Source organism: Pseudorca crassidens, chromosome 17 (assembly GCF_039906515.1).
Source record: "Pseudorca crassidens isolate mPseCra1 chromosome 17, mPseCra1.hap1, whole genome shotgun sequence".
Taxonomy (NCBI): domain Eukaryota; kingdom Metazoa; phylum Chordata; class Mammalia; order Artiodactyla; family Delphinidae; genus Pseudorca; species Pseudorca crassidens.
Genome location: NC_090312.1, coordinates 70,979,028 through 70,997,036, shown reverse-complemented (window position 1 = coordinate 70,997,036; position 18,009 = coordinate 70,979,028). Strand labels below are relative to the sequence as shown.

General features: G+C 42.8%; 1 protein-coding gene across 16 annotated transcripts in view; it reads left to right on the top strand.

Annotated features, from left to right (window-relative positions):
* Positions 1 to 12,529, top strand: part of SULF1 (sulfatase 1) — a 161,432-nt gene extending 148,903 nt beyond the window's left edge. For 12 of the 16 annotated variants that reach the window (XM_067712091.1, XM_067712092.1, XM_067712099.1 and 9 more), the window contains one exon: positions 10,211 to 12,529. In XM_067712091.1, the coding sequence (XP_067568192.1) occupies positions 10,211 to 10,881 (671 nt within the window). In that variant the 3' untranslated portion in view covers positions 10,882 to 12,529. Of the gene's footprint in view, positions 1 to 742; positions 859 to 10,210 lie in introns of those variants that run through there. The other 4 variants (XM_067712104.1, XM_067712103.1, XM_067712105.1 and 1 more) reach the window with 2 other exon arrangements.
* Positions 12,530 to 18,009: the final 5,480 nt, after the last annotated feature.

The following is an 18,009-nucleotide window of genomic DNA, read 5'->3' as shown; positions in this document are numbered from 1 at the left end:
AGTCACCACCCCTCAGTTAAAACCTTATTGGAATTCATTGCCAGCCAGAAGAGTCCAGCCAGGTCTTTTGGTCACTGACTCCACTCAGCTTAAATCTTTTCAGATATCCTGCTTATCTGTTGACCTTTTCCTCAAATTTTACCCCCCAAAAAGCCCCCTAAGGCCTGGAAATTGAAACAAGTATTAGAGGCACTAGAAATATTACACCCGGATATTTCTCCCCTGAAGAACATAGCACTCCTACTGGTGATGACATAGCAGCTCCACTTAGTGAAACCTGATAGAGTCTCTAAGTGGTGAACGACACGCCAGGCGGAGCCTCTTGTTACCGTTACGCTTCAAGTGGTCCTGTCCACCTTCTAGACGCTTCCTGAGGGAGATGATTATTGGCCCTTTTTTCCAAGTGTTTTGTCTAAAATAACCAAAAGTTAACTATTCCTGAGACTTACATGGACTTTGGGAAGTACCGTTTTATCGCTTTGAAATAGGCTTTCCTATCTCACCCTCACCCATTTTTCATGTGAAGTCTGATACGTTTTATCTTCAACCTTTTTATTTATAGCTTTCCATCCTCATTTTGAACCTGTCTAATAGAAAAGTTCTGTTGGACTCCGGCACTGTCTGTATTTCACACGATATATTTCTTTCTAGGGTTTAGATGTTGTGCGTGGAACATGACACAGTGGGTGGTTTTATGAGTTGTAAAGCTAACATAAATTACTCTTATATTTTCCTATATCAGGAAATAAAGATGGAGGAAGCTATGACCTGCACAGGTATTCACACTTTTTTATTCTCCCCGGCAGCTTCTTTCCCAGTCATTGCATGATTCAGCCACTTTAACTCATTTCTGTTTCTCACCTTGTCGCACAGAGCGTAGCTTGGGGTGCATGCATGTTCTAACAGCTTTCTCCACCGTCTTGTGTCACTGGGGACAGATCTGTCATTTCGCTTTTAAATCAACTCATTGTCACAACAAGATGTCTCTCAGAGCATTCGCTCAGTCCCGTGCTTGATGGTGCTTTTAAGCACGGAATGATGTGAAGAGGGAGAAAACAGAATGACCTTCGGGAGCCCTGGGAGGAAGGGGGGAGAATGACTTTCCTGGTGGTGCTTACACGTTGATTTGGTGAAGAGGCTTCACGGAAATGAGGTAGAGATTTTATGAACTATGAAGTCAAAATCACGAAAGGCGTCACGGGAATTTTAAGAGCACGCTAGAGCGGAAATTGGAGCAAAGAGAAGGCGTTTCCTTGTTCACAGTCTTTAATTAACTTTGGTGGTGAAAGCAGCGGTGATGGGGCTCAGAAGCTTTGCCGGGTGGTGGTGAGTGAATAGGAAGCGTGGGAGTCGGGGTCAGGGTATCTGGAATCAAGTCTCGCAGAAAGGCCCCAGCACAGCCTGGAGACAATAGTGCCTGACACATGAAAGCTTGACGAACGGCCCTCAGCCCAGCCCTCTTATCCCCTCCAGCCCCCCATCCATCGCGCTTACCTCCCTGTGCTCTGGGGTCGGGGAGGGGGACCCAGAACGCCTGGCGGCCTTGGCAGCCCTTGCACAGAAACTTCTACTCCAAGCTTAGACTGCAAGCAGGTCTGTCAGAAACATGCCGTGTGGGGCAGGAGGGGTCTGTCCTTACCACTTTACTGAGGGGAAACTGAGGCACGGGTGTGTCACTGCTTTAGTTCACGAATCCTCTTGGGAGAAACACTTTCATCAAAGGAACATGGACCTCACTGGTGTCACCCATCTTGATACTGTCTCAAAGAAATAGAATACTATCGCCTGTCCGGGGCACCCTGGTGGCCCCCCTGCCCCTCCTCCAGCCTCCTGAGCTGTGGTCTCAGGTTCCTCCTTTCAGAGGGCAGTTCATTGGTCCCATGAGAAGCTGAATGATGGCGGGGAAGGTATAAGCAAACAAGATAGAGAAAGCTGGACTTTTGAGGATCCTTGATAATGGTCTCTCTAGCTCTTCTTTTTCTCTCCCCTCTTGTCTTTCTCCTTTCCTTTCCTTACTCTGCCTCCGCACCCACCCTGCGTACCCCGCACCAGCACACGTAAGACAGAGCAGGACAGCCCCCTCTTACGCGGGTCTCCCCCAGGCTGTGGGCTGACGAGGTAACATCTCACACCCCAGGACTGATCTACCTGCTTCCCGGGGGTCCCGTGAAGACATTTCTGAAGTGGGGCATTTTCAGTGGACCTCACACTAGATACTGACTTAAGTTATTTTATGATGCACTCAGTTCTACAGCTGCGGGATTTTCCGTCTGGCCCTCTTTTATTTCTGTCATGACAGAGGGAAAAGGGTATTAACAGGTTACTTAAGACACAAGTCTGGTCAGAGCTGAGGAAGAGAGTTCTTCCTCACCGAGCCATCCTTGGACAGCTTTGAGATGAAGAATGGCTAACTGCACTCCAGTCATGAGTAAAGGGCAGGATCTGGGACTCCCCCTACCCTGATCCCTGTCACCACCATCACTAAACGGGGCCAAATGCATCATTTCTGGGGTCGTTTGGGCAAAACCTTGGTAGCTTTAGTTGTTGAGGGCATGGCGTCCCTTCCCTGGTAATGTGGCCAGTGAACGTGTGTGTGCAGGGTAACCTCGTGTTACCTGTTTTGTTTTGTTTTTTCTTCTAAATTCCTTACCAATGGACAAATCTAAGGATCCTTTTTAACTCAGAATGACTGGCGTTTTCAGACTCCACCATTTCATAATCCATGAGGCAACCTACCTTTCAACTGCCATCCACATCGTAGGCAGGAAATGACGAAACAGGAGGGCATTGACCTGTCAGACCTGGGCTCTCACTGGACACCCAAAGGCAGTGCTTGATGTGCTCCCCCCGTCCACTGCATCCTGTTGGATTGAAAGGCAACAGATGTGGAAAGGCCGAAAAAACTGCCGTCCCAGTTTACCAGCCCACAGCCCTCCCGTGACGGCACCGCTAATGGGTTTTTGGAAGCTTCGATTCTTTAAGATTTTTATTTATTTATTTATTTTAGGAAACTAATTAAAATGCATTTTGAATCATGCAATTTGATTACAAAAGCCTTTGAGAAAAATGAGAACAATCACACCTGAAGAATTTGGAATCTGAAAATTCAAGAATATTTTAGAAAATGTACTTTGTACGAGACTGACTACAGAAGAGTTTGTAAACTGCCTTCAGTTTTGTGAATTTTCGAAAATTAATCCTTAGGCTTATTTAGAAGGTCTTTTAAAAGCCAGTCTGTTCCCTGTTCAATTTCCTTTTTTTTTTTTTTTTTGGCGTGGGAGGTCCATGAGGCAGGGCAGCTGAAATGCTTTGCTTATTCCCACTGGTCACTTTCCCGGTTAGGACAAGCTCAGAGTAGGGACACAGCTCAGTAAAGTGGCCCCCATTCTACTCAGGAAATAATTGCTGGCTTGAGTTGAAAGTAATAAGTTCTGTGTTGCAGAATCAGATCCACAGGTTGATGGGGCGTTTATTTTTCCCATTGCCTGTGAGAGCAGATGCCGCTACCCTTTGATGAGCTGCTGGCGGTCACGGTCACTTCTTGGCCGCCTAAGGCTGGCATGGCTGCTTCCTGCCCCTTTTGTCCCACGCCCTGCAGGCCAGCAGGACACGCCGTGCCCACCCTCAGCGACCATGCTTCTGTCCACATTGCTTTTGCTTGTTTGTTTTTTCCAAATGTAAAGTCGACTTTTTCTTTTTATTGAAGTATAGTTGGTTTACAATGCTGTGTTAGTTTCTGGTGTACAGCAAAGTGTTTCAGTTTTATGCATGTATATACATATATTCTTTTTCAGATTCTTTTCCCATATAGGTTATTACAGAATATTAAGTAGAGTCCCCTGTGCTACACAGTAGGCCCTGTTGATTATCTATTTTATATATAGTAGTGTGTTTCTGTTAATTCCATACTCCTAATTTATCCCTCCCCTCCGTCTTTCCCGTTTGGTAACCATAAGTTTGTTTTCTATGTCTGTGAGTCTGTTTCTGTTTTGTAAACAAGTTCATTTGTATCTTTTTTAGATTTCACATATAAGTGATATCTTATGGTATTTGACTTTCTCTATCTGACTTACTTCACTTAGTATGATAATCTCTAGGTCCATCCATGTTGCTGCAAATGGCATTATTTCATTCTTTTTTGTGGCTGAGTAGTATTCCATTGTATATATGTACCGTATCTTCTTTATTCATTCCTCTATCGATGGACATTTAGGTTGCTTCCATGTCTTGGCTATTGTAAATAGTGTTGCTATGAACATGGGCGTGCATGTATTTTTTCAAATTAGACTTTTCTCCAAATATATGCCCAGGAATGGGATCACTGGGTCCTTTAGCTTTTAAGGAACCGCTTTTGGTTGTTTTGACTAATTTGCCCCTGTGGCCACAGTGCGTTCCTTGTAGACAGTTACGGGTGGCATAGCTGTGTGTTAGAGGCTGCAAAGTACTGTGGTTAGAGCACAGACACTGAAGCCACCCTGCCTTGGGTTCAAATCCCAGCCTCACTAGTCAGAAGCTGAGAACAGAGCCTAACATATAGCAAGCCCCAATGATGATGGGTATTATTAGTCAGGTATACTATGGGGGCCCAAAACATTCATATGAAGAAAGCGGTATGTGAAAGGGGGTAATGAGTGATAAAAGAATGCTACTGTTTTTTATAAGAAACACAAAAAGATATTCATCAACACCAACACCATCTCCATCATCACTCATTGGCAGCCCAGAGTTCAGCACACGAATGCATTTTCTGAACCATCCAAACCTCTTGAGATCAGAAAGGAGAAACACAGCCTTCACTGCCCTGCTCTGTGTTGTCCTGAGGAAGCTGCCCCCGGGTCTCTTCTCTCAGTCACATCTCAGGGCTCCGTTTTCTTTTCAAGCTGCCTTGCTAGCACTGTTGGACTTTTCTGTTTAAGGCACTAGACCAAGAGATGGGTCAAAGCCAGGGTTTGGAGTTCAAGGGGCTGGAGGTGAGGTCGGCTTCCTAAGACGAAGAGGGGACCTGTGTCAGGGCTGTTAAAGGTGTGGGTCAGGACCAGGAGCCCTGGGTGCTGCTGTGCAGTTTGTACCCTGAAAAGAAGTGTGCCGCGGAGGGACAGCTAGGCACTGAAATCCAGTTTCCATTATCCCCAGTGGATTAAGTCATTTGTTAAATGCTGCCGGTACACAGAGAGCAATTTCAGAATTGCTAAATCACACTACTGCAAAAACAAACCTGCTGTCTGGAGTTCAGTGTGTTTTTCAATTGTTTCTCTTTTGATTAACAAAAAACAGCGCTACGTTCAAAGTTATCTGGGCTTGTTCTGTGCCCCGCCCTCTTTGATTATGGTTATGTTATTCATTTGAAATAAAGTAAGGTTTGTTTATTTGTTTGTGTTCCATTTTAGGTTCTTTTTATCTTCATCATTATTCATTTGATTTTGGTTTTTAGTATGTAATGCCTTCACCTAGCTCCAAAGTCAAAACTGCAAAAAGCATAATTTATTCAACTGCTCTTTTATGTATTATTCAGTTATTTTCATATTTTACAATTACAAATAGTACTGCAATAAAGGGCCTTGTGCAAGTGTAATTTCATGTTGTTGAGAATATCTTCAGAGTAAATTCCTAGTCATGAATTGGTGGGGTTACTGTATCAACAGGTAAATGCATATGTGGATGTATTAAATATTGCCAAATTCTCTTCCATAAGGGTTACATTCCCATCATCAATGTATGACAGTGTTTGCTTTTGACAGCTGTCAGGTTTTTTAATTTTTTTCCAATCAAATAAGAAAGAAAGGGTATGTCAGTATGGTTTTAATTTGTATTGCTCTTATTATGAGCAGAGTTGCACATATTTTTGAAAGTTCAAAGGACACTTTACATATTTTGTATATTATCTGGTTATGTCTTTGACCATTTTTCTGTCTGATTTCTGAAAGAATTATCAGGAACAATTCTTTTTTTTTTTTTTTTTTTGCGTTATGCGGGCCTCTCACTGCTGTGGCCTCTCCCGTTGCGGAGCACAGGCTCCGGACGCGCAGGCCCAGCGGCCATGGCTCACAGGCCCAGCCGCTCCGCGGCATGTGGGATCCTCCCAGACCGGGGCACGAACCCGTGTCCCCTGCATCGGCAGGCGGACTCTCAACCACTGCGCCACCAGGGAAGCCCCAGGAACAATTCTTTATTTTTTATTGAAGTATAGTTGATATACAATATTATGTAAGTTACAGGCGTACATTATAGTGATTCACAGTTTTTAAAGGTTATACTCCATTTATAGTTATTATAAAGTATTAGCTATTGGGAAGAATTTGTATCTTTATGATGCTGAGTCTTCTATCCAAGAGCAAAGGACATCTTTCCATCTGGCTAAGTATACTTATGGGTCTTTCAGGAGCTTTTAAAAGTATTTTCTTAAAGGATTTGCACATTCTTATTAAGTTTATTTATAAGTACTTTATCTTCTTTGTTACTATTGTAAGTAGGGTTTTCCTCCATCCTTAAAACCTTTACTTGATTATTGTTTGTGTATAGGAGGGCTGTTGGTTTCCGTATATTAACTTTGCATCCTGCTACCTTTTAAATTTTTTTTTTGAGTTAACTTTGTCATGGATTTTCTTGGATTTTCCAGATACACTACCATACATGTGCAAGTACAGGTAGCTTTGCTTCTTTTCCCACCTGTGTGTCTCCGATTGGTTTATCTAATTGGATAAACTAAAGCTTTCAGGACAATGTGACCTTGTCCCAGTTCTTAATGAAAAGACTTTCAGGATTTTCCCATGAAGTGAGAAGCATGTTTAGGACTAAGATATTTACATTTTTATGACGTTAGGGAAATAGCCATCCATTCTTTTTTTAGTGTTTTTATCAATAATGAGTGTTGAATTTGTCAAAAGCCTTTTCACCATCTATGGAGACATGCAGATCATTTTTCTCTTTAGATCTACTAATATGGTATATTGTATTAATAGACTTGCTAAGAATGAACCAACTTTCCATTGCAGTAGGTCATCATGTGTTATTTTCTTAATATAATATTCAATTCTCTTCACTAATATTTAGGGTTTTTGCATCATCTTAATAAATGATTTCAGTCTGAAATTGTCTTTCTGTTTATGCTAGCATTCTCTTTTTAGGTATTGTACTGGTTTCCTATTACTCTTATAACTAATTACCCCAGTGCCTTAAAGCAACACAGATTTATTCTCTGACTTTTCTAGAAGTCAGAAGTCTGAAATGGGTTTTACTGGGCTAAAATCAAGGTATCAGCTGGCCTACATTCCTTCTGGGGGTTCTAGGGAAGAATCCATTTCCTTGCTTTTTCCAGCTTCTAGAAGCTGCCTGCATTCCTTGTTCATGGCCCTCTCCTCCATCTTCAAAGCTGAAAATGAGGCATCTTCAAATCTCAATACCTACCTCTACCCCTCCCCCACCAACATACACACCCCTTTGCTTCCGAGGTCACATTTTCTCTGACTCTCCTGCCTCCCTTTTTTCTAAAAAGGACCTTTGGGATTACATCGGCCCCACCTGGCTGCTCCAGGATAACCCACCCCCCCAATCTCAAAATCCATAACTTAATTCGCATCTGCAAAGTCCATTTTGCCATGTAAGACAACATACCCAGTTTCCAGGGATTAGGAATGTGGACATCTTTGGGGGGTGAGTCCACTATTCTGCCTACCACAGCTAACAATGTTATACTTGCTTCGTTAAAAAGTTTGAAAGTGTTCTTCGATCTTCTATGCTCTGGAACAGATGGTAGAGCATTGAGATTCTCTTTTCCTTGAAGGTTTAGTAAAATTCTCCTGTGAAATCATAGAGACCTGGTGCTTCTTTGTAGTGTAATTCTTACAAGACTGATAGAAATTTCCTATAGTAGTTCTTATAAACTTATATAAAGGTTATAAACCTTTCTTCTCCTTCTTTGGAAATTGTTCTGTGTAAGCTTTCTATCTCTATTGGGTCAATTTCAATAAAATGTATTTTCCTAGACAATTATGTGTTTCATCTAGGTTTTCCAATCTGTTCACTTTAATGTCTGCAACATAGTTGCTTGTGTTTTAAGTTTTGTGTATTTCAATGATTATTTCCCCCTTGTTATTTTCTATTTTGTATATTTGAAATTTCTCCCCTTTTTCTTAATTAGGTAAGCTGATGACTATCTGTTTTGATCCTTTTTTTAAAAGAACCAGGATTTTGATTTATTAATTAGATATGTCATCTTTTTTCTGTTCTCTACCTCATTAATTTTGGTTTACTCCTGGATCTGATAAATGTGTTAAATGCTCACCATCAATCCTTTTGCTGAAGTTTCCCCAGTGATTTCTTGGTTGAATGAAACTCATCCTCTAGGAGACTGCTCAAGATGAACTGATGTGTGCAGTATTCTCTGCACCCTTACATGTTTGAGTCTGTCTTTCTGTAGCCTTGATAGTTGAAAGAGAGCTTGACTGAATATATGATCCTTGGTTCCTACTTTAATTTCTGATCTAAGGTGACTTTTACATCCTTGGATGCTTGATTGAGAAGATGCAATTTACTTAGCAGTGTTACGCTGTGGTTGTCTTCACATTTATTTTGGCAGGGGCATTTTCATAAGATGGTAGACTTTTTATTCTTATTTTCTATTTTCTCTTCAAATAATATTGTTTATATTTAGACTGTTTCTATTAATTTTATGGACTTCAAGTATTTACAAGATGTCTAGTTTAAGAAGATCCTTTTCTGTGTAACCAAGTATACTTTCTTTTTACTTTTTTATTTTCTTATTATTGGGGGATGGGATTGTAAGAGGTTGTGTGTCCTCGAATTTCTTTGTTTCTCTCTTTTTCTTGCAGGACCTGAAATTTCCCCCCTTTGGCTTCCTTTTTCCTTTATTGCCAGTTTCCAAAGGCTGTTCCTCTCTTCCTTTGTCTCCTTTTCTCCCTGAAATGATGCCTTTCAAGACTGCCACCTCGATTCATGTGCCCTTCTAGGTCTTTTCCTCATTGCCAGTACCGCGATTTACCAAGACTCTACAGTGTTTTATACTTCAGGTTAACATTCTTTCCAGCAATGGTTTCAAATCCATTTTTGACTTCATTCTCTCTTTCTTCTTTTCTCTTGTATGCAGTCTTCCCAGGGCTGGTGCCCAAAGTGTGACATACAGCTCTACTGGGATTTGGTATTAACTTTTTTTTCACTTACAGGTGATTTGAAGATTCTAGAATTCTCTATCTTCTGGTTGTACTAAGGGTGTGGGTTTTGTATAGTTTTACTCACTCTTCCTGCTAATCTGTATTGCTTTGTGGGTAGTTCATTGCATTCTTGGGCGCACCTAGAGAAAAGCTGTTGTTTTCTGCAGAACTATAGTCATCTTAGTGATGTAGAAAAATCCGAGAGTGAGAAAGCTGGTGTATTCTTTGCATGCTGTGAAAAACCACTCAATGATTGATTTATCTAAAGGATAGAACTTTTAGGGCAAAAAAGCAATCAAAGAAATAGATCCATTTACTGTGAAGAGTTTAATTGCATTCAAATGTGTTTTTATACTGAGTGTCAGGGAATATAAAATAAAAATATCTTACTAAGCGTTGCCTATTACATTAAATTACTTGGACTTTTTTTTTTTTTTTTTTTTTTTGCGGTACGCGGGCCTCCACTGTTGTGGCCTCTCCTGTTGCGGAGCACAGGCTCCGGACGCACAGGCTCAGCGGCCTTGGCTCACGGGCCCAGCTGCTCCGCGACATGTGGGATCTTCCCGGGCTGGGGCACGAACCCGTGACCCCTGCATCGGCAGGCAGACTCTCTGCACCACCAGGGCATTCATCCAGCAGCCCTATAAGTAGTAAAGGTTTTATCACACAACTATTCCCACATGTGGCAGATGAGGGACCAGGACTCAGAGAGACTCATTCACTTGACTTCCTGATTGCACAGGAGACTTGAGTGGAGCCAGGAGTAAAACATAAGCCCCCCGACCGGTAATACCAGTGTATTTCCAGTACCAGCCAAGCCTGGTCATAGAAGTTCTCACTCATTCGATCTTCTTTCCAAATTTCATTATCATTCAGTCACTTTTGTAACCTTAGGCCCCTCCTTGACAACAAATTACTAGGGAAACATACTTCTTAGTGTTTTATTTCAAATTGACTTGTACCGCAAAAACAATGTAAGTTATTTAGCCAATAAGTAGGAAATCTTTTCTCCAGTAAGGATCCACCTTCATCTCTTTTCACAGAGGACAGTTATGGGACGGATGGGAAGGTTAGTCAGCCCAGTCTCACTGCAGACGTCAACTGGCAAGGCCTGGAGGATCTATACAGTGTGAATGGAAGCATCTACGAGGACAGACCAAACTATAGACTTAGTCTGGTTGACTGGACTAATTACTTGAAGGCTGCAGATAGAGTATTTGCACTGTTGAACAGTCACCATGAGCAAAATAAAGCAAATAAGACTAAAAGTGCTCGAAGTGATGGGTTCCTGGCTGTGTCCGCTGAGCTCTCGGCACCAGCAGAGTCAGATGAAGACCCGAGGCATAGGGTTGGGGAAGCACCTCCTTTGACCTTGCCGGCTGACCTTCCCACCCTGCATTCCAACCGACCAACATTCAGCCCAGAGAGTAAACTTGAATGGAATAACGACATGCCCGAAGTTAATCGTTTGAATTCTGAACACTGGAGAAATCATAAAACGGACAAGCGGTTGGAGCATGAAGGGATCAATCTTCTTGAAACTGATTTCAGCGGCGACGGCACGACGACGGAGCTGGTGCAGCCCGGGCCCAGGCACCAGAAGGGACTTCCCCAGGATGGTCCTCCAAGAGAAGATGCTTCTGAAGTTCGGCTGCATCTTACCGCGCATCCTGATGTTGACTCCATTCATCGGGATCAAAGCGTCCACCAGTAGGAGCAGCCTATTTCCTCCTGCAGCCAAGACGGGATGTCAGACCAGGTGGAGAAGAGTCACAGGAGGCGGGACTTACAGAGCCCGGAAGGCGGTGCCTCCTTTCCAGTCTCCTCTGATTAGATGCCATGTTACCTTACCCTAAACACAGTATTTTTTTTTTAACTTTTTCTTAGTAAACTAATAAAGGCAATCATGACAACCGACATTCCAAACTCCCCCGGGTCCTCCCCCGGGTACGCCCGTGCAGCGGAAGTCAAGTGCGCATGCGAACGGTAGCGCCCAGGGACTCTGTCCTAAGTCGCTATTCGTCCAGAGTAGAAAGACAGGTGGATTTGTGGGGTTTTGATTGTTTGGGGGGTACTGAAACAGTATTATCTTTTGAAAGTTGTAGGGACATGAGTATATAAATGTTATCCAACCAAGATGGCTAGAATTGTGCCTTTCTGAGTTTCTGAAACTTGACATCATCGGTGAAATCTCAATCCATTTTCCACGGCCTGCGAAGTGTGGTTTTGATTCATTTTTAACCACTGGAATTTTTCAAGGCCCTCGTTTTTAGCTCAGTGATTTTGCACTTTGAGATCGGAATGCCATGTCTATTTGGTTAGTCTTATTTTTTTTCCAGACGTGTCAGTCTCACTGCTTGCTCTCAGTGTGACAAAGGAAAATGGACCCCCAAGGGTGACACACAGTACGGTTCACATATTGTTCGACATACGCTTTTGCCAGAAAATAATGCATGTGTTTTACCTCTCCTTGCTAAAACTGATTAACAGAAAGGCATGGCTAAGGATGTTGGCAGTAAAAATAAATAAACAAAACAAAGATTGCCTGCTTACTCTGTGCCTAGCCTCAAAGTGTTCATCATATGCTTAAAATTGCTAAATTTTTATTATTTTCTTAACAGCATAAAAGGACTGAAGACTTTTTTTCATCTTTGTTTTGTTTTCTTGACTTGGCTAATAAGCTTAAGTGTTAAGAAAATATATCTAGTTATGAATTTATATAAGGAACTCTTTCAGTAAAACAAACTCATGAATGTTTCATAATTTAAATGCACCGTATGTGTTGTATGATTATTGTTGAGGCCTTCACTAGGTTCTGATTTTTTAAAAGCATAATTCAAAACTGCTTTTGAAATTCTGTGTTCTTGAAAATATTCTTGTCATGTATTAGATGTTTAAATACCAGCAAAACGATTATTACCTCATTGAAAGTTACCAGTATCCTAGCCAACTTCCCAAGAAGTTTTTTTTTTTTTAGCTTAACAGTAATTTTTGTTTTATTTTTAGATGATTCAAATGCACAGGTAAATTATGTTTCCTTTACGTGTTTAAGGTGAACTCTTTTAAAGAAATTTAATATGTTATAGTTGAATCTTTTGATAACTTTAAGTCTTTATCATAGACTCTGTACATATGTTAAAATTAACTAGCTCTTTATCAGATGTGTGTGTCACCGGCTGAATGACAGATGAAACATATTTATGGTCATGAATGATGTGCTTTGTAAAAAGGTTTCAAGTTATTAGGAAGCATACTGTGTTTTTTAATCTTGTGTAATATTCTGTGATACTTTTATAGAACAATTCTGGCTTCAGGAAAGTCTAGAAGCACTATTTCTTGAAATAAAAGTTGTTTAAACTTTACCTGTTTCAGCGAAATGAACTTAACCAAGTTTTTTTTTTGCGTTACACGGGCCTCTCACTGTTGTGGCCTCTTCCGTTGCGGGGCACAGGCTCCGGACGCGCAGGCTCAGTGGCCATGGCTCACGGGCCCAGCCGCTCCGCGGCATGTGGGATCTTCCCGGACCGGGGCACGAACCCGTGTCCCCTGCATCAGCAGGCGGGCTCTCAACCACTGCGCCACCAGGGAAGCCCCCAACCCAGTTTTTTGGTATACTCATTCCTTGCAAGTAAACTGGAGTCCTGATCTCAATGTACCAATATGTGATTAAACATTAGCCTTACCTGTAAAATTGATCCAAAGTCAGTGTGTTATAGAACACTCTCAGATTAATGATTTCCACATGGATTTGCCTCATTGCTGTCCGGTGGTATGTGGCAGAGGCAACCTGAGGGCCGCTTCCCGGGCAGGCATGTGGGCAGCTTGCACAGGGCCAGCGCTGGGTTAATTTCTCTACTGCTGCCGTCTTGAAATACTCAATCGTTTTTGAACAAGGGACTCCATGTTTCCGTTTTTCACTGAACCTGCAAATCATGTCGCCAGTCCTGGGCAGCAAAAATGTAGTTTTTCAAAAGCAAGAGGACAGGACCCCCCCAGCCCCCTCCGAAGGAAGTTTGGGTTCTTTGGGGACCATGAATTTTGGTGGAGACCTCGCCACCTTCCAAAACCTCAAGTGTTCTGATTGACAAATTCCATGCACTTCCTTCTGCTCCAGATCTCCTGAGGAGCTTTGTCCCCTTCAGATAGAGACGCTAACAGTCTGTGAAATGTCCAGAGCTCAGAAGGTTAATAATAAAGGAAAAAAGCAAAGGACTTTGGGATCGCCAGTTCCATCCTTGGATAATTAAAGAAACCATCTGTATTAGTTTGGTAGGGCTGCCATAACAGAATACCACAGGCTGGGTGGCTTAAACAACAGAAATTTATTTTCTCACAGTTCTGGAGGCCAGAAGTCCAAGGCCAAGCTCTCAGCAGGTTTGGTTTCTCGAGACGCCTCTCTCCTTGGCCGGCAGAGGGCCACTTTCTCCTGTGTCCTCACATGGCCTTTTTCTCTGTGCATACCCATCTTGGGGGTCTCTTCTGATAAAAACACTAGTCATATAGGTCGGATCAGGGCTCTACCCTTAGGACCTCGTTTAACTTTACCTCTTTAAAGGTCCTCTCTCCAGATGTAGTCACACAGGGGATTAGGGCTTCAATATATGAATTTTGAGGGGACACAGTTCAGTCCATAACACCACAGTTTCATCGAGAGAAGAATCCCAGATAATAGTGTTGTCCGAAGACACATCACTGTGCCTCCCTTCTTGTTCCTTTCCTATAAAATGTGAATAGGCCAAATGCTGCTATCCTGGAGGGAATTCCATTGTAGTTCAATAACTATTCCTGGAGTAGCTACTCTGTGTAAAGGGTACGAGAGAGACTATTTCAGATCTCGAAGGGCCCTTAGAGATTGGCTGGCCACTGGGTCTCATTTGATCCCTGAGGAAGCTGATGCCCAGAAGGGCTGAGCTGATTCCCATCTGTGCATTCCCCACAGATTTAGAAGAGAAAGAGATTTAGCAGAAGTGAGGGCCAGTCCTCTCCACTTTCTCCATTCCAAGACCCATGGGCGCACGTGTGCACGCACACACACAAACACACACACACACACCCCCCAAATTAGTGAAAAGAGAGGCCACAGTGGGACCACATTTGGTAACAAATAGTGGAAAGAACAACGGACATGAAATTAGACAAGACTAACTTCACTGCACACTCTAGTTTTTCCTATCTGTGTGAGTTTGGAAAAGTTACATAACCTCTCAAACACAGCTTCTTTGACTACAAAATAAGAGGTTTGAATCAAGGATGGCAAATGCATAGCATATGTGCTGCTTTTCCCAAAATGTGCCCAGGGAAGACAGTGCTAATTCTTCGGGACAATTCTCCATTAAGCCAGAGCATTTGTATCCTTAGAATCCTCAATGCGGCCAGCTACTATCAACACTGCTGAACTGGCGTTGGCATGCAAGACAAAACCTATTTGCCATATGCAAATGAGATCATCTCTGAGGCTCCTCCCAGCCTTCTTTTTTAAAAACAATCCTGGAAATTCCCTGGCAGTCCAGTGGTTAGGACTCAATGCTTTCACTGCTGTGCCTCAGATTCAATCCCTGGTTGGGGAACTAAGATACCACCACCAAAAACATTCTTGTGATGGTAGCATCTGCAGGGAATTTTGGTTAAGAGAGAAGGAATGAATACTTCATACTTTCACACTCCCACCCCAAGCCAGTCATACCTACACATGTTGACCTTCTAAAAAAGATTTTTAAATGCTTCTTTTTTAGGATTTGCTTTAGAGCTGATTTGATCTCAGATATAAGAAGGTCCTCAATTCCCCTAAATTAGTCCAGTTCTGCTTGAGATTTTCAAAATTTAATAGAAAAGAAAGATTTTTGATGGATAATTAAAATACCTAAGGAAGTTAATACCTCAGTATGGTCCACCACCCTGGTTCATTAAGGCCTCATGACTTCCTTTTCTCTTGTTTTTAATCAACTCAAATGAAAAATTTATTTTTTCTTAGAGTAAAAAAAATATTTTTTTACAAAAATAAAAAATTATTTTTAAAATTTTTTGTAAATGTTACAAAGTTAACACACAGGATTGAATTTTCTAATCTTCAAATCCTCCGGTATTTTATCATCTTCACAAAAGTGGCTTTCAGTGTTCCTTTCCCTTATATTAACAACAGCGACCTGTTCTGGCAGGAATTCTTCTTTGGGTTTGTGCCCTCCCTTGAAGGGGCAGGGTGGGTAATGTTAAAAAAAGCCTCTTCCCTGCCTTTCCTCCTCTCCCCCTCCCTGCTTCCCTGTTTCCCCTCCCTTCCCTACTTCTTCGCCACTTTTCTTTCTGTTTAACCCCATGCCTCCCTCCCTCCCTCCCTCCCTCCTTTCTACCCTAGTGTTTATTAGGCCTCCGTGACTTCCTATAGAGGCTGCAGCAAAAGCTGTAAGAGCTGCCTAAGCCCCTTTCCCACCTCCTGCCCCTCCGTCTCTAACACATCCATACTCACTGCCATGGCTCAGATCTCAGCCTTCTGCTCAGAAATCTCCAGTGATTTTTGTCCCCTCCAGAAGCTTCCTCCTTCCATCCACCCACTTGTTCCGCTCTCCACCAACCTTCTCACTACCAGCTTCCCCCGGATAAGTAGCACCTTCCCAGGTCTAAATTTTTCTCTAACTTTTCATCTACCCTCCTGGGCCATAACCCCATTCTCCACCTTAACCTCATCCATCTTTCATTCTCCTGCCTTTTCAAATTTTACCTTTTCCTTCCATGTAAACTTTCCTGGACATAATATCTTGTGCATTTTACACTTTCCCCCAGGTAAGAAAACACTGCTGTTGTACCAAGTCTGGGGCCAAGGGAGTGAGAAGAATTGGCTACATTTATACCTTGCTCTTTCCCCCATTTCTTTTTTTAATAAATTTTTCAACTTTTAATAAATTTTTCAATTTTTTAAGATAAAATTATTTATTTTATTTATTTATTTTTGGTTGCATTGGGTCTTCGTTGCTGCGCGCGGGCTTTCTCTAGTTGCGGCAAGCGGGGGCTACTCTTCACTGCGGTGCGCGGGCTTCTCATTGCGGTGGCTTCTCTTGTTGCAGAGCACGGGCTCTAGGCGCATGGGCTTCAGTAGTTATGGCGCACGGGCTCAGTAGTTGCGGCGTGTGGGTTCTAGAGCGCAGACTCAGTAGCTGTGGCACACGGGCTTAGTTGCTCCGCGGCACGTGGGATCTTCCCGGACCAGGGCTTGAACCCGAGTCCCCTGCATTGGCAGGCGGATTCTTAACCACTGCACCACCAGGGAAGTCCCTTTAATAAATTTTATTGGAGTATAGTTGTTTGCAGTGTTGTGTTAGTTTCAGTGGTACAGCACAGTGAATCAGTTACGCTTATACATGTATCCACTCTTTTTTAGATTCTTTTCCCATATAGGCTCCTTCCCCCATTTCTGACCAAGAAACTTACCTAATGTGGACAGTAGAACAGTAGTTCATGCTGGTCTAGACAACTCACCTTCCTCTAAGTTGTGTGGTGGACTTTGGGGACGTCCCCAGCCTAATACTTTGGGCTGATAGCGCGCCTGTTGCTGTACGAAGTAAGCAGAGAGAATGACTTTCAAAAATTAGATTTCTCCTGTTGGGACTAGGGTGTCCCTGCTCCCTGGTGTTAGGGAAAGCACTGCAGAAGGTTGGGGGACAAGGAAACGACAAATGTTGAGGGTTTTTTGCGCTCAGCGTCGCTTCATTTTTCTGCTGGCAACAGGAAGTGGTGAGTGAAGGTATCTACCTTCTGCTCTGAGTTTCTAGCCCCCCGCACAGGTGGGCATCCCAGGACTCCAGAATCTGCATCCTCCCCGCCGCAAACCTCTTCCCCCACGTTACCTCACCTCCTAGCCTCAACAGCACAGGTGACCCAGAGCTAGAGTGGACACAACCACTAAAAGGTTTCATCCAAAGAGGAGATGTCATCCACCGTACAACCCTGATATGTATCCGGTCACTAGGAGCTCCTAAATCAAACCCAGGAGCTGAAAGGGCCGAGATTACAGTCTGTGTTTTCCATAATGACCATTAGGTGTCACTCTAGTGCAACTAAAGACCTCTTTGCTGGGCGCCAGGACCTGGGCCCTTGGCAAAGCTGCCATTTACATTGATTTCTAAAGTAACAGCACTATCATTTCGACAAGAAAACATCTAGAACTTGATCCGTGGCAAGTTTTCGCGCTTTCTTCAGTGCCTAGGATCTTAGCCATTCCAGCGAGCAAAAGAACAGTTTAGCTTTCCACTGATTTATATTGGTACTATGAGTTGGAATTGCATCAAACTTTGACGTTTAAATTCAAGAGTGAGCACCGAATATTGATCTCCTTGATTTCCAATGACTCCGTGCAATTAAAAATGTTTTCTGGCTCCCCTACACTGAAGCAACAGAGGCCATCTCCGCCTCGCTGACAATTTTAAAAAGAAGAAAGGCACTGGATGTTTTTTAACAGCTCTTAAAATTGCTGAGGTTTTACCAAGGCTGGGGCTAAAGCAGGGAAGATGAGTGGCACCTTCATAACCTTTCTGCTCTCTTCATTTCTTAAAGAGAAACCGTTTTCTCATGTGTCCGTTTCAAATGGCACAAATTCCAGAAAGGCTCTGCCTCTCCCTTGAAAGTGTGCGACACTGAAGAGATTCAAGAGAATCCTTCGGCTTAAATTGCACACATAACTGAAGAGAAGATGGTAGACTTGGGCAGGGATTACTATTTGCTTTTTACATAAACGGCTCCCTTGTTACATGCGCGAAGCCACGGAGGAAAAGAAAGCTTTACCCAGAAGTCAGCACAGAAGCGCACACTCCCTCCAATTATCCATGTATCTCGGGCCACTGTGACCTTTTGGTTT